Source organism: Elaeis guineensis, chromosome 8, assembly GCF_000442705.2.
Source record: "Elaeis guineensis isolate ETL-2024a chromosome 8, EG11, whole genome shotgun sequence".
NCBI classification, from domain to species: domain Eukaryota; kingdom Viridiplantae; phylum Streptophyta; class Magnoliopsida; order Arecales; family Arecaceae; genus Elaeis; species Elaeis guineensis.
Window position 1 is genome coordinate 5262975 of NC_026000.2, and position 15788 is coordinate 5278762.

Consider the following 15788-nt stretch of genomic DNA (forward strand, 5'->3'; position numbering starts at 1 on the left):
GGACTTTTCCATCATCATGAACCTCAATGCCGATGCTATTTCTTCCAAGGGGGAGGCCAAGAGGTTTTATTTATGTGTTCTTTCATCCGTCAAGAATGTTAAATTCTCAACCGATATTATTTGCCCAAGGTACATCTCTAGAAGGATGCAGGGTGTCTCTTAACCTCCCTACACCGTATTTACATTATTCTATTTCAAGCCATACCTAACAGAACCATGCAGGGGCTGGCTGCCAATATCTCCCTGGGCGATATCCTACCTGGCCGACCGGATTCGGTGAGCATGTTCTTATTCTCACCGCGCCTGACCTAATCTTGGCTTCGACAGAGATCTCGCGGATCACCTAAACACCAAACATCCTCTCAAATCCCCGCATCTACTTGCTATACTTCGACCAATAGAGAGGTTGCCACGTAGTTCAGTCCTCTCACCGTATAATGATCCCAAGGACACCGGAAATAGACCAGGGTATCACCGTATCAGCTCCGAGGGCGAAACGGAAAAGTCTGTCAGAGGGGGCCGTGGGCAGGAGTTCTGCCCCCATCTCTCTCTCTCGTCGGAAGGGGTTCTCGAACGGTATTTCTCCCTTGAAACCCTCAAAGATTTGATTTGTCCGAGGTTTTTGTATGAGATCTCCTCTCGATTTTGTTTCAATCTGTTTGATGGCTTCCTGGATGAGTTTTTCCCCCTTTTTTGGACAATGGGATCGATTTTTGAATGAAGCCCTTCCCATTTGCGAATCCTGAAAGCTATGGTTTCGATCCTCGTTCTGTTGTTTGCTTTCTGGATCAGTGACCTGAGATTTTAGGGTTTTGGGAGGGGCATGTTTCTAGTTGTAGATTCCGGGACTCGTCTATCTGTTTTCCTTTTGTTTTTTAATTTTTATCGCGCTAAAGTCTTTGATCTGCAATGCGCGTTTTATATTCTTTTTTCGTTCAATATGAGTTTCTGATCGCCGGGTAGGATTTAGCGGATAGGGTTTGTGGGGACTGAAATAGTTTTCTATTTGAATCACCTAAGCGATTGTGATTATTATCTTCCAATCGGAATCTTTAGATTTTGATAATGTTGAATTTTATTGGAAGTGGGTTGCATGTTCCCGTTGTAAGTGATTCAGTCGATTGGAATTTTAAAATTTATGGGATTTGCTATAAATTGTGAATCAAGCGGAAAGCTTGCTTGGTAGACGTGGAGAATTAGGGCTTAGATCTGCCTTTTGTTCTACTGCAGTTACCATCGTGGACTAATAGCTTGCTCTTTTAGGTCCTGCACTTTGGAGTTCTAAAGTGATGGAAAGAATCGGAGGAGTGGGGTTGCAATTGGTGAAAAATGGCAACTTTGGAGAAGGTGAGTCTCCAAGATTCTCTGTCCCTTCGACCAGAACTGGATCTCGAAATACAAGCCCTTCTCGGCAGAAGGTGATCAAGACCAAGCCTAGGGGTTTTGACGAGGAGACTGTTGCAACATTTGGTAAAGTCGTTCATGCTGATATCCTGATGGAAGATAGCATATGGTCTCTATTGCCCGAGGACTTGCTAATTGAGGTTCTTGCTAGGGTGCCTCCATTCTTGGTCTTTAGGCTGAGGTCAGTTTGCAGGCGATGGAATTCGATTCTTCAAGACAGTAGCTTTCTCAAATCTCACTCGAAAGTTCCTTCACATGGGCCTTGCCTCATCACATTCTGGAAGAACTCGCAAACCCATCAGTGTTCTGTATTCAGCCTACCATTGAAGACTTGGTATAAGATCCCATTTGGTTTTTTACCAGATTGGGCATTCTGGTTGGTTGGTTCTTCAGGTGGTCTTGTTTGTTTTTGTGGATACGATGGGCTTTGTTTTAAAACCCTTGTTTGCAATCCCCTAACTCAGACATGGAGGGCATTGCCAAACATGCATTATAATCAGCAAAGGCAGTTGATCTTGGTTGTTGATAGGGTGGATCGTTCATTCAAGGTGATTGCGGCAAGTGATATATATGGAGACAAAACACTGCCTACCGAAGTTTATGATTCAAACCTTGACCATTGGTCTGTTCATCAGACAATGCCAGCTGTTAATCTATGTTCATCAAAGATGGCATTTTGTGACTCAAGACTATATCTGGAGACTCTTTCGCCACTTGGCTTGATGATGTATCAAGTAGATACAGGGCATTGGGAACATATTCCAGCCAAGTTTCCACGATCATTGCTGGATGGCTATTTGGTTGCTGGTGCACAAAAGCGTTTGTTTTTGGTTGGAAGGATTGGACTTTACAGCACTTTCCAAAGCATGCGAATTTGGGAGTTGGATCATGCTAAGACTGTGTGGGTGGAAATAAGTAGAATGCCACCAAAGTACTTCAGAGTTCTGTTGAGATTATCAGCTGAAAGATTTGAGTGTTTTGGGCAGGATAATCTTATATGCTTTACATCATGGAACCAAGGGAAAGGTCTTCTATATGATGTGGATAAGAAAACTTGGTCATGGATTGCTGGCTGTGCAATCCAGTTGTGTAACAGTCAGGTTTGCTTTTATGAGCCAAGATTTGATGTGCCCATCTATTGAGAGGTGAGGCTTCAGTGGCATGGGGTGGAGGAAGGTTGACAAAGGGTGTTTATTTGGAGACAATGACATTATTCTTCCTTATGCCATAATTAGGGATACTGTTCTTGTCGAGATAATAACTAAGAGCAACTTATCTACATAACTGTAGAATGTCTAGAAAAGCTGTACTACAGGCATGCTATGATCATCTGAACATCGAGGTATACAGGAAATAAGTCAACCTAACAGGATGTGTTTGTAGGATTGTGGCTGCTGAGGAAGTGTTCTATTCAATTGCCGGATGGCAAAGAAACATTCTATTACTGTTTTTGGTATTACTGGGATCCATAAACATGGGATTTCTCCTAGGTACCAAGACAAGTGGCTGAACAGATGCATGTAATTCGATGAAGGTGGCGGTACTATGGCTTTTCTGAGGCAATCAGCACTTCCATCAGTTGACATTTGTTTGTCTCCTCTGGAAAAGAACTTACCGTAATTTCACAATTTTCTTTTGGTCGCATGTTCTTATGCAATTTTGTCTGTTGAGATTGCAGATTGGAGTCTGAACTATTTATTCAACTTGGTGCGTATTACATGAATCCTATTTATTCACCTTGATACATGTTACATTGTCTCTGTGGTGCTTTTATTTCATAAATCATCTAGAGATACCTTGCTTGCACGAAGTAGCTAGATCAAGATTTCAAGATATAACAAGGGCCCTGTATTCGTTAACTGAATTTTAATCTAAATAGCTGAGTGATCCGATCTGTAATTCTTTATTGCTTTTTAACTTCTTTTTCCATTTTCTTTGATGTTCATGTTCTGTGCTGTAGAGTTATAATCCAATGATAATTGTGTACGGCTGTACCAAATAAATATTGAAAAAAGTCAGATTGGCAGGCCATCTAGACGAATGCTCACTGTAGCAATAAACAACATAAACATATTCCTTATTTATTAAAAAAATTACAAAAGCCTTCTTTATTATACTTACATTCAAGAGATTGTAAATTCTGTATTTACATTCAGTTACATTAACAGTATTAGTGACATCTTTCATCTCAAATGAGAAGTCAAAATTATTCTTGAATATAGATAATGATGCATATATTTTTTTTATGTTTTTGAATGGTTGTTATGCCATTAAAAGTTATTTTGATTATTTTAAATTTATTTTGAATTTAGGTTCTATTCAAAGTTAATAGTTTGATTAATATTTTGTTAAGTTATGGATCAAAGTATTGGATAAAAATAAATCTTCGAATAAGCATAGATTTTAAGCTATTACATGTATATGTAATTTACTCTCAATCTTAATGAGATTTGTGCAATTCAATCAGAAAAAAAAAAACATAAATATATTTGACTCTACTCCTGTTCTTACATTTTCCAAGTTTAGTAATAAAATTTTTCATATGAGCCCTAATATCTGACTTTTTATCCAAATCGATCCAAAATAGTGCGCGTCGATCCAATCGGAGTGGCACAGCGTCCTGCATGTAAATTCTGCATCGCAGAGGACCCGTGCCCGATGAGTGCTGCGCGGATGTGGTGGTTTCCCAAAGAGATGGTGTGGAGGGCGTGGGGATCGGAGGCTTAAACAGATGAACCGTTGCTCCCTTTGGAAGTGTGATCACGTGCATGGCACACAGTTCTCTTGAGAAACCGCTCGCAGAATTTATTGAAATCATTAGTTTTTCCAAGGCACTCTTGGAGAGTGAGATAGGTATTGTTGGCAATTGTAAAATATTGCAATTAGCTCTACATCTATATCCAATCGTTTTGATTGTCATATTAAGTATGAATCTTGATCTTTCTTAAGTGCTCTTTTGCTATTGTATTTGGATTTGACCATGTTTGAACTCTCTTCCTTGATGATTTAGTTACTAGATATTAAAGCCCGTGTCATGCATGGAGTAATAAAAAAAATATATATATATATATATATAAAATATATATATTTTGTTAAAGTTAAATAGAATAATAATTAAATTAATTAATTAATCTAATATTAAAAATAATTAATAAATAATTTTTTTAATGATTAATATAATTTTTTATTAAATTATAATAAATAATATTAAATATTCAGAATGTCACTTGTCAAACATTCAGAATATTACTTGTCAAAAAGTTACCAATCTAATTTTTTTTATTAAATTATAATAAATAATATTAAATACTCAGAATGTTACCTGTCAAACATTCAGAATGTTACTTGTCAAAAGGTCATCAATCTGATCTTTTTTTTATATATTATATATTATATTAGATTTCTTAACGATTTAGTTACTAGATATTAAAGCCCATGTGATGCACGGAGTAATAAAAAAAAAGTATATGAAAGAAAAATTATATATTTTATTAAAGATAAATAGAATAGTAATTAAAATTAATTAATTGATCTAATATTAAAAATAATTAATAAATAATTTTTTTTAAAGATTAATATAAATTTTTTATCAATTGTAATAAATAATACTAAATGCTCAGAATGTCGCTTGTTAAACATTCAGAACATCACTTGTCAAACACTCAGAATGCTACTTGTCAAATGGTCACCAACCTAATCTTTTCTATTAAATTATAATAAATAATATTAATTACTCAGAATGCTACTTATCAAATACTCAGAATGTCACTTGTCAAATACTCATCAATCTGATCTTCCTTTTATATATTATATATTATATTAGATTTCTTAATGATTTAGTTACTAGATATTAAAGCCCATGCGATGCACGGAGTAATAAAAAAAAGAGTATATAGAAGAAAAATTATATATTTTGTTAAAGTTAAATAGAATAATAATTAAAATTAATTAATTGATTTAATATTTAAAATAATTAATAAATAATTTTTTTCTAATGATTAATATAATTTTTTTATTAAATTATAATAAATAATGTTAAATACTCAGAATGTCACTTGTCAAACATTCAGAATGTCACTTGTTAAACATTCAGAATGCTACTTATCAAATGGTCATCAACCTAATCTTTTTTATTAAATTATAATAAATAATGCTAAATACTCAGAATACTACTTGTCAAACACTCAAAATGTCACTTATCCAAAGATCACCTACCTAATCCTTCCTTTTATATGTTATGTTACATTAATTTTTTTTTTAAAACTGCATATTACTTAAGTATCTGTTGCGTCCAATCTCCTGTTACGCATATTGTCGGTGAAGAGCATCTGCAAAATGAAGTCCACACTAATCGAAATTGTGTCCGACGGAGATCTTTTGATGTTTAAATCAGTGGAGAGTGGTGAACAGTAGATAAGTAATTAGAATGACAGAGTATCAGCTCAGAATTATCTTATCAAATATTGTTCATTTACCTCCTTTTATAGACGAGTAGTTGGTAACTGTTTATAACGGTTAGATACGTGGGTTTCGCTCGTTCCGACATTATGTGATCGTGGGATAGATGGTTATACTCACCACTGATCATGTTCTGGCCATTATGCATTTTTTGTGATGGTAATTTTTTGGAAGCCGACTATATGTCGGTGAACAAAATATGTCGATCGTATGTCGGTAGTCGTGAAAATTCGAATGAGCATCAGTTGGTAATTTTGATAGGTCGATGGTCATCGATCTGAAATTAGATGAGTTATAGCTAAGTTTGTTGATGATCGAAGTTAGTCGACTGTTAGTTGGCCAACCGATTGATAGTCAGTAGGTTAAGCTAATTAGACTGATTGTGGGTCAGAATCGAGGAGTCAGCTGAATCTCCCAACAGTTGCCCCCACTCCTAATTTCAAAGTAGTCTGATATGCGTGTTATCACGTGGTCTGTCATATTGGACGAAGAAAGTTGTCACATATTGTTTTGAGTCTCGATTCAACTGCAGACATTAATGATTTTTCGAAATACAAAAGGTCTCCAGTCATTTTATCGTTTCGATATCTATGAGATCATCATTAGGATGTCGTTTCGAGAAGATAATTCGGCATCCAAAAAATTCAGATGATTTGATTCTGACTAGTAGATTTTGGTCATGTATCTATATGTCATTGGCTCTGTATTGTTCATGCAGATAATGGTGAGGTGGCATGATCTGGGAGTAGATGCATCGAATCATCCGATCAATGGTCGATTTTGATGTAGTCACATGTCGACATATGGGAAAATCTTGATTTGAACGATTTCATCCGGATCGTTGTAGGGTCATATATATATATGAAGTCACTTTTATTTGGATTTTTTACTTTTGCATTCGTCATTCTCTTCTGCAGCAGAAGATTCTGCCCCAGTATTAGGAGCTTTCTAGTTTCTCTGTCCTTCGCATCATCCATAGTTCCAAATTGAATTTCCACTCCTCCTTAGGTTTTTATTTTTTTTTCATTTTCAATAGCAAGTAGAAAAATGAAAGCTTCATCTTCTCGGAATAGTCGGTCAAAGAATTCGGTCGATGATTCTCTTTCGGATTTGGAGACGAAAATCTCTTCCTTATCCGAGCCTGATGTTGAATGGCTCCAAGAATAGTACTGTATCCCAGAGCAATATCAGCTTTCTGCTCCTGATCCGATCGATCGGATAAACTCCCTCCTCTGGACCAAGTTGCATTCTATGTCGAGGACCTTCGGTCGGTCTTCAATTTTTTGTTCTGGAGTTCATCCGAAATCTTCTTGATTATTACGGTCTTTGTTCTGCTCAGCTGGCTCCGAACTCCATCCGGTTGATCATTAGCTTCGCCTTGTTGTGTCGTCTTATCCCAACCAATCCTCGTCCTTCTTTGTTTTGGACTTTCTTTGTTCTCCGTTCCCATCCCAAAGCTAAAGGTTGATGATTTTTTAACCTGAGAAAAGATCTTTCTTTCATCTTCGATCTTTCATCATCCATTCATAGATGGAATAATCAATTTTTCTTTGCTTCTTCTTCATCTTCTTGGGACTTTCTTTCATGATGGGGTGATCCGAGAACTGGCCCTAACGAGCATAGTCGAGTTGATGCCATTGATCGGAAAGACTTCCTCCGATTAAAAGATATGAAAGTTCCATCTCAACGAGAGTTGGTGATGAGCAGGCTCTTTATGATGTGGGACTTAATTCAGTAACTTCTTTAGGTATAGTATAGTCGGTTACATCACTTTTCTCTTTGTTTATTTCTGAATTTTATACGGAACTGTCTTTTAATTGTAGCTATGTGGACGAGGGTACGTGTTTTGGTTGCCGACATCTACTTGCATGCTGCCAAGAAGAGGACAGCGACCGACGCTGGATCCTCCCGACCATCGAGAAAAAGTCGGTTTGATTCTCAATTGATATCGATAAGGGAACTCGACGTTCTGTCGGTGATAGTTCCTAAGCCAGTTATAGTGTTGTCGGCTCTAACAATGCTTTCTTCGGCTGAAGTGCCATCAGTTGGAGTCGAAATGGTGAGAGATGAAGATGCCACGACAGAACTATCAGCGGCTTCAACAATAGGGGTTCGGGCCAAATCAGGAGTCGCGGCTGAACCCAAACAATCTACTGCTGCGCCAGCTATTCCTCCAGGGGAGCGATCTCGAACGCAGTCAAGCACTGATTTCATGGCGACTGGGGATCGAAGAAAGGCGTCGACTACTTTTACTGATGATGGATCATCTGTGGGCCTCTCCACCCTCTTCGACATTCGTATCTCTGCTGGTGAGTCGGTCTTGGCCAATTCATTATTGGCCAGATGACTCATTGAAGCTGCACTTCTCCCGACTGATAGGGAGAATAGGAGAAATTGGACAGTGTCCGAAATATTTTTTTCATTTTATCCGATGATGCTTGAGATAAGTTTCCGACATTCTTTCTCTCTCTCTCTCTCTTTTATCTGACTTGTCCTTTTCTTTTAGTGGGTGCACATATGTACGCTCTAGAGAGTGGATATCAGAAAATCATCGAGCTTCATCAGACGTGGATGGATAAGGTGGCGGTCGCCAACACCGAAAAGACTGCTGCTATTGAACAGCTTTAGGTGGCAACTGAATGGAAGAAGATGCTCCAAGAAGAGATCTCCCGTATGACGGTCGATCTACACTGCTCCAGGGCCGAACTTGAGTCGGCTCATTAGAACATCGCATCTCTCGAATCTCAAATCAAGAGTAAGAAGCATTCCATTAGTCGGCTCCGAAGAGAAAGAGACGATGCATTGAGGAGCTAAAAGTGGAGCGTGGAAAGCATCGGGCCACCATGGAGAGGCTGGCACTGGTCGATGCAGAGTCGGCGTCCACGAAGGCAGAAGCTGAGTCGGTGAGAGGCGCTTTAAGTCTGGCTATCGAGAATTTCAAAGATTTACAAGAATTTAAGGATGAAATTCTCAAGGACGGATTCGCCTCCTACTGCATCAGATTCGAGGACGGCAGAGATGAGTTAGAAGATTGTATCCGAACTTGGACCTGAGCAACATTGTCCCCCCTAGTTTGAGAGAAGAGGTTGCTGAGGAGACCGCCGTACCGACTGAAGAAGATGCACCGGCTGCACTAAAATCTGCTCCAACCACCGAAGTCGTACCGGAGCAAAAGGATGAGAAAGTCGACTGGTGACCGGTGTAACACTTCTTTTTATAATAAAATTTTGTAATCAAATTTTTAGCCTAATTTTGTAATCTTTTCTTCAATGAATGAAAAAAAAAAATTTAAGTACCGAATCTCTTTTTACATTTATACTTTTAATATCGTTGAATAATAGTTGGATTTTCGATCATCCATCAGTGAACTGAATGTCAACCATTAGTCATAGTAGAGTTTGTCCACTAGTCAGATGTCAGCCGACTTAGTGAGAGATGGTGGTAAGCTGAATATCTTTCGACTGACTGTAGTCAAATCGATGTATTTCTTACTCGATCGAAGTCTAGTCGGCGTAATGTTCTGCTTAGCTAAAGCTAAGTCGGCATGAGTAGTCATTTGACTAAAATCAATTTTTACAGTAAAAAATTGAGATATAGTCGGTATAAGTCGATCGATTATATATCAATTTGATGTCATCGTTCGACTTAAATCATTTTTATAATGAAAATTGAGATGTAGTTGGTAAAATTTGAGCAATTTTTTATCGATCTAATATCATTTTGTAGATGTAGTTGATTGAAGCTTTCATAATTTTGAATTCTAATGTTTTATTCCGAACATTGTACATATGAACAATATTATTGATAATATATCTTCAAATTATCGGCATTTTAAATTCGAGGAATAGTTATTCCATCAAGAATTTCTAGCTGATATGCATTTGGTCAAAGTGTTTCGGTTATTCTGTAGAGTCCTTTCCAGTTTAGAGATAATTTTTTCTAGTCCAGAGGTTTTGAAATTTCTGTTTTTCTCAAGACTAAGTCTTTTGGATGAAAGACATTCAGCTTGACTTTTGCATTGTAATACTGGACTATTCTTTATCGATATACTGTCATCCAAACTTGAGCTTACTGTCAGACTTTTGAAAGTAAGTCTAGATCGACTCTCTGATATTCAGAATTGCTCGACTCATTATACTGTTTCACTCTTGCTGATGGTAATCCGATCTCAAATGGAATCATCGCCTCTATCCCATAGACTAGGTTGAATGGCGATTCTCCCATCAATATGTGAGAAGTTGTTCGATATGTCCATAAGATTGGATATAATTCTTTCATCCAGAGGTCTTTAGCTTCATTCAATCTGATCTTGAGACTATATAAGATTGTTCGGTTTGTTACCTCCACTTCACCGTTGGGTTGTGGATGGCCGACTGATGTGAGTTTGTATATAATATAAAATTTCGTACAAAATTTTTTGAAATTCTGATTGTCGAATTGTCGACCATTGTTGGTGATGATGAGTGTGGTAGACCGAGTTTATATATGATCGACTTCTGAATGAAGTTTTTCATCTTACTTTCAGTGATTTATATCAAAGGTTCAACTTCTACCTATTTGGTGAAGTAATCGATGGCAACTACAATGAATTTTCTCTAATCGGATGCCAGAGAAAAAAGATCAAGTATATCGATTCTCCGTTGTGCAAAGAGCCATGGTGCAACGATTGACGTCAGCTGGCTGACCGATTGATGTTATATGTTAGCATACTTTTGATATGATTCACATCTTCAGACAAGTTCAGCTGCGTCTTTCTTCATGATGGGTCAATAATATCTTTGTCGTAAGATTTTATACGTCAAATATTTACCTCCCAAGTGATTTTTACAAATTCCTTCATGAACTTCTCAGAGTGCATAGTCGGAATCCGTTTGTCTCAAACACTTCAGTAAGAGAAGAGAGAATGATCTTTTATAAAGTTGTCCATTCATCAAAATGTATTACGAGGTCATCCATCGTAGTCGTTTGGCTTCTGAAGGATCTACAGGTAGAATTTCATTAGTCAAGTACTGGATGATCGGATCCATCCAGCATGGCTCGTCATTAATTTGTAGTATTTCTTCGATTCTATTAATGCTCGGTTGTTCGAGATATTTGATAAATGTCTGATCCAGCAAGTTGAATGAAGTGGTTGCAAATCACGAAAGTACATCAGCTCGAGAATTCTCCATTCTTGAAATGTGAGAGATCTTAAAATATTTTAGAATTGATATAAGATCTTTTATTTTCTGAAGATACTTCATCATAACGGGGTCTCGGGCTTCAAACTCACCCTTAACTTGTTCAGTAATCAACTGTGAGTCGGTGAAGACCTTCAGATTGTCAATGTCAAGCTCTTTGACAATTTTCAAGTCAGTTAGAAGAGCTTCATACTCGACTTGATTATTTGAAGCTCTGAAATTAAACCGAAGGACATATTCAGTTATAATCCTTTCTGAATTGATGAGGATGAGACTGGCTCCACTGCTTTGTGCACTGGATGCTTCATCAATAGAGTCAAGTCAGCTTCAGGAGTTTCAACTTGCTTTAATTTATCATTGAGTTCATCCTCAGAGTTGTTGTCAAATATAGTACACTCAACGATGAAATCAGATAAAACTTGTGCCTTCAGCGATGATCACGGGCGATATTGAATATCAAACTTGCTGAGTTTTATTTTTCACTTTGCCATTTGATCTGAAATATTAGGTCGATATAAAATTACTTTCAACGACTGATCTGTCAAGATGACTATAGGATGTGCTTGAAAGTATGGATGAAGTCGCTATGGTGATATGATTAGAGCGTAGATCATCTTCTCTGCTCTTGAATATCTTATTTTAGCATTATGAAGCACTTTACTGGTGTAGTAAATTGATCGTTGAATTTGATTTTCATCCTCTTGGATGAGTACCGAATTAACTGCTTCTGTCGAAGTCGTCAAAATGAGATACAAAATTTTTCGACTTTTGGTTTTGTAAGCAATGATGGAGATGCCAGATATCTTTTCAGATTTTTAAAAGATTATCGGTACTCATCTAACGATGAAAAATCTTTTGCTTTTCTCAAGGTCTTGAAGAAGGGTAAACATCTTTCTACCAACTTTGAGATGAATCGACTAAGTGCGGCGATCCTTCCATTAAGTTATTGTATCTCTTTTTTGGAGCTTGGGTGCTTCATATTGATGATAGCCTTTATTTTCTCGAGATTGGCTTCAATTACTCATTGTGACATAAGAAATTCAAAAAAAATTTGGAAGTTACTCCGAATGCACACTTAGTCGAATTTAATTTCTTCTGATGTTATCAAAGTGTGTCGAAGACTTCTTCCAAATTTCGAACATGATCAGAAGTTTGGATGCTTTTTACCAGCATATCATCAATATAGACTTCTATATTTTGTCCGATTTGTGTCTTGAATAGTTTGTTGACTAGCCGTTGATATGTAGCTCCGACATTCTTTAAACCGAATGGCATTACTTTGTAACAGTAGATGCCTTTGTTGGTTATGAAGTCAGCGTGCTCCTCATCTTCGGATGCCATCCAAATCTGATTATAGCCTGTAAAGGCATCCATGAAGTTTAAGAGTCAGTGTTTCGAAATCACATTAACTAGTTGGTTGATCTTTGGCAAAGAAAAATTATCCTTCGAATAAGTTTTATTTAGATTTGTATGGTCGATGTAGATTCTTCATTTTTCATTGATTTTTCTCACCATCACTATATTGATGAGTCAATCGAGATAATTTGTTTCTCTGATAAAATCGGCCGTGAGGAGCTTGTTGACCTCTTCATCGATGAGCTTCTGTCTTTCAGGAGTAAAAGATCTTTTCTTTTATCTCACCGGTCTAACTTTAGGATCAATATTCAATCGATGGGTTATTACTTCTGAAAGAATTTCTGACATATCGATTGTCGACCAGACAAAAATATCGGCATTTGCTCTTAATAGATTCATCAATTGTTGTCACTCTGGATCAGATAATTGCGATCTAATTTAGATCGTCTTCTCAGAATCTTCCTCTTTTAACGAGATAGAAATTAGTTGCTCGATCGATTCACCCCTTTCTTCATTTTCTCTTTGGTCCAATTTATCAATAGACAAAGAGTCTTCAGATTGATTATTTTTTGTAGAGATCAGAAAGCAACATTAAGTAAGTTGTTGACCTCCACGCATTTTTCCGACTCTATTTCTTGTTGAGAATCAGGCCAGTAGATGTTGAAACTACTGCTCTCATGGCATTAAGTCCAAATCGTTCAAGTATGGCATTATAAGCTGATGAAACTTGAACGATTGTGAATGTTAGGAGAACAGTACTTTATTATGGATCTATTTTTGCGATTAAAAGAAGAATAATTTCTCCTTCCATGGTAATTGCATCTCCAGTAAAATCGACTAATAACGTCGAGACTCTTCTGAATCGGTCAATCGGTAGTCGCATTCAAAAAAAAATCGAATAAAAAAGAACATCAGTTGAATTTTCATTATCAACTAAATTTTTTTTTTACATCATAGTTTGCTATCGTCGTCGAAATGATGACAGCATCATCATGGAGAATTTGTATTCCCTTGACGTCATCTTCCGAAAAAGAAATTACATTGTTAAGTCATCGTTTCTTCGCCGACTCTTCTTTGGAAGTTGCCCCTCGGTCCTTTGGTCATCCAGAGATCATATTGATCACTCTCATCGTTGGTCGATTATTGATCGTTTTCTTAGCCTGTGGCTGAGGCTGTTGGTTAGTGGGAGGTTGAGTCGAACGATCTCATCAAAATTTTTCAAGATAGCCATGTCAAATCAGGACCTCTATTTCATCTCTAAGTTGAATGCGTTATTCGGTATCGTGACCGTGATCACGATAAAACCGACATTACTTCTTCCTGTCACGGCTTCTCGATGGCGCTTTCATCGGTAGGGGATGTCATTTTTACTTCTCTCCTTCGATCTCCATTAAGATCTATATATGGAGAGCAGAAAGAGGAGTAGAGGAGTTACACCTGTCATAATTATTCAGTCTTGGACTCCATTTTTGAGGTAAAGCTCGTTTATTGGTAGTTGACCGACTTGGTTCGGTCAAGGCTTCACTTTTCTTCTGCTTCTTTTTCTAATCTTTTTTTTCGATCTGGCATCAGTCAGAAGTACCTTTATCCGTGTGAATATATTTGTACATGCGCTCCAAGAATTTAGCATAGGTCTGGAGGAGAGTTTTATCGAGAGAATAAGTGAATCTGGATCCCCTCAGACCCCTCTTCATAGCCAATATGGTCATATCCTCATTGAGATCCCTAACCTCAAGTGTGGCTGTGTTGAAACGAGCCACGAAATCCCTCAATGTCTCTATCTCGCCTTACTTGATTGAGAAGAAACTGTCTGATATCCGTGGCACCTTTCAACTAATGCTGAAATAGATCACGAAAGAATATTCGAGCTACTCGAAAGAGTTTATGCTCCCCAGCTGCAGTCCAAAATACTAGGCTCGAGCAGCCTCTCGAATAGTCGTCGGAAAGCCGATGCATAGGAGAGCGTCGGTTGCCTCCTGGATCATCATGAGAGCCTTGTAGCTCTTTAGGTGATCAATTAGGTAGGTGGAGCCGTCATATGGCTCCATCTGCGACATCTTGAACCAAGATGGAATCGGCTCGTCCAGGATGTGTTGAGAGAGAAGTTGGGCGGTGTGAAAGTCATAGTCACTGGAAGATTTCGACCTTCCATCTGAAGTTGGGCAAGTTGACGGTCGATCTCTTTGAATTTGTGCTCGTAGTCATCGAGCTGCCGTTGCTGAGATAATCCGGGGATAGGGTTCCCCGAAGAATATGAGGATAGAGAATGAGAAAGTTCACGCGGTCTTTTTTCCTTCTTGATACTATGTACATGGGAAGGAAAAGGAGATCACTACGAAGGATGGATGGTGTGGCAAGAATGTCGAGAATGTAGTTGCTCGACTCGATGAAAATGCCGAAATGACCGTCGTTTTAAAGATGAAGAGGATGAATGTCATGGAGGACAGCGGCTGTGCCTAGACGGTACTGAATGAGCCACCGACTCCTCCACCGACGGTCGCTGCTGCTGTTGTGTTTGTTGCTGTTGGAGGCTGTGAACCACCTCCGTTAACACCTTCATTTGCTACATCAAGGCAGCAATTTGTGTGGAAGAGTTGGGCTCTACCAATGGGGGAGGAGAAATATCTTTCCGGCGAGAAGATTGCCTCGCGGATCCTGTTGAATACTGAGCTCTGATTTTAGCCATAATTGCTCGTATTATCCCCCTACCTAGTGCACCAATCTGTTGCGGTCAATCTCCTGTTGTGCCTGTTACCGGTAAAGAGCACTTGCAAAATGAAGTCCACACTGACCGAAATTATATCCGACAGGGACCCTCCGATACTTAAGTCAGTGGAGAGTATTGAACAGCAGATAAATAATTAAAATGACAGAGTATCAGCTCAGAATTGCCTTACTAAATGCTGTTCATTTACCTACTTTTATAGACAAGTAGTTGGTAACTGTTTGTAATGATTAGACACATGGGTCCCGCTCGTTCTGATATTATGTGATCGTGGGATGGATGATTATATCCGTCACTGATCATGTTCTGATCATTATGCATTTTTTGCACTGACAGTTTCTTATAAGCCGACTATATATCGGTGAACAAAGTATGTCGATCATAAGTCGGTAGTCGTGGAAGTTCAAATGAGAATCGGTCGGTAACTTTGATATGTCGATAATCATCGGACTGAGATTAGATAAGTTATGGCTAAGTTTGTTGATGATCGAGGTTAGTCGACTGTCAGTTGGCTAATCGATTGAGCAGGTTAAACTAATCAGACCAATCATGGGTCAGAATCAGAGAATCGACTGAATCGCCCCAACAGTATCATTATCTATGTTTGGGTCAAAAGCCCAGCATCTCATGTTCAAATCCAAATTAGTCATTAGTAGTCCACCAAA

At 38.0% G+C, this 15788-nt stretch overlaps 1 protein-coding gene across 1 annotated transcript; it reads left to right on the forward strand.

Moving 5' to 3' along the window:
- The first annotated feature begins 422 nt into the window (after window positions 1-422).
- On the forward strand, window positions 423-4366 carry LOC105050659 (F-box/kelch-repeat protein At5g15710). The gene is made up of 3 exons (XM_073242403.1): window positions 423-576; window positions 1264-3111; window positions 3992-4366. Exons 1-2 carry the CDS (start codon window positions 438-440, stop codon window positions 2544-2546), a joined length of 1422 nt encoding a protein of 473 aa, XP_073098504.1. The 5' UTR covers window positions 423-437; the 3' UTR covers window positions 2547-3111; window positions 3992-4366.
- The last annotated feature ends 11422 nt before the right edge of the window (window positions 4367-15788 follow it).

Bases quoted from the DNA above. Each gene is read 5' to 3' on its own strand.
- LOC105050659 (XM_073242403.1), top strand. From the start codon at position 438: ATGATCCCAAGGACACCGGAAATAGACCAGGGTATCACCGTATCAGCT. The intron at 577-1,263 runs GTATTTCTCCCT...TTGCTCTTTTAG, and splicing joins TCGGAAGGGGTTCTCGAACG to GTCCTGCACTTTGGAGTTCT.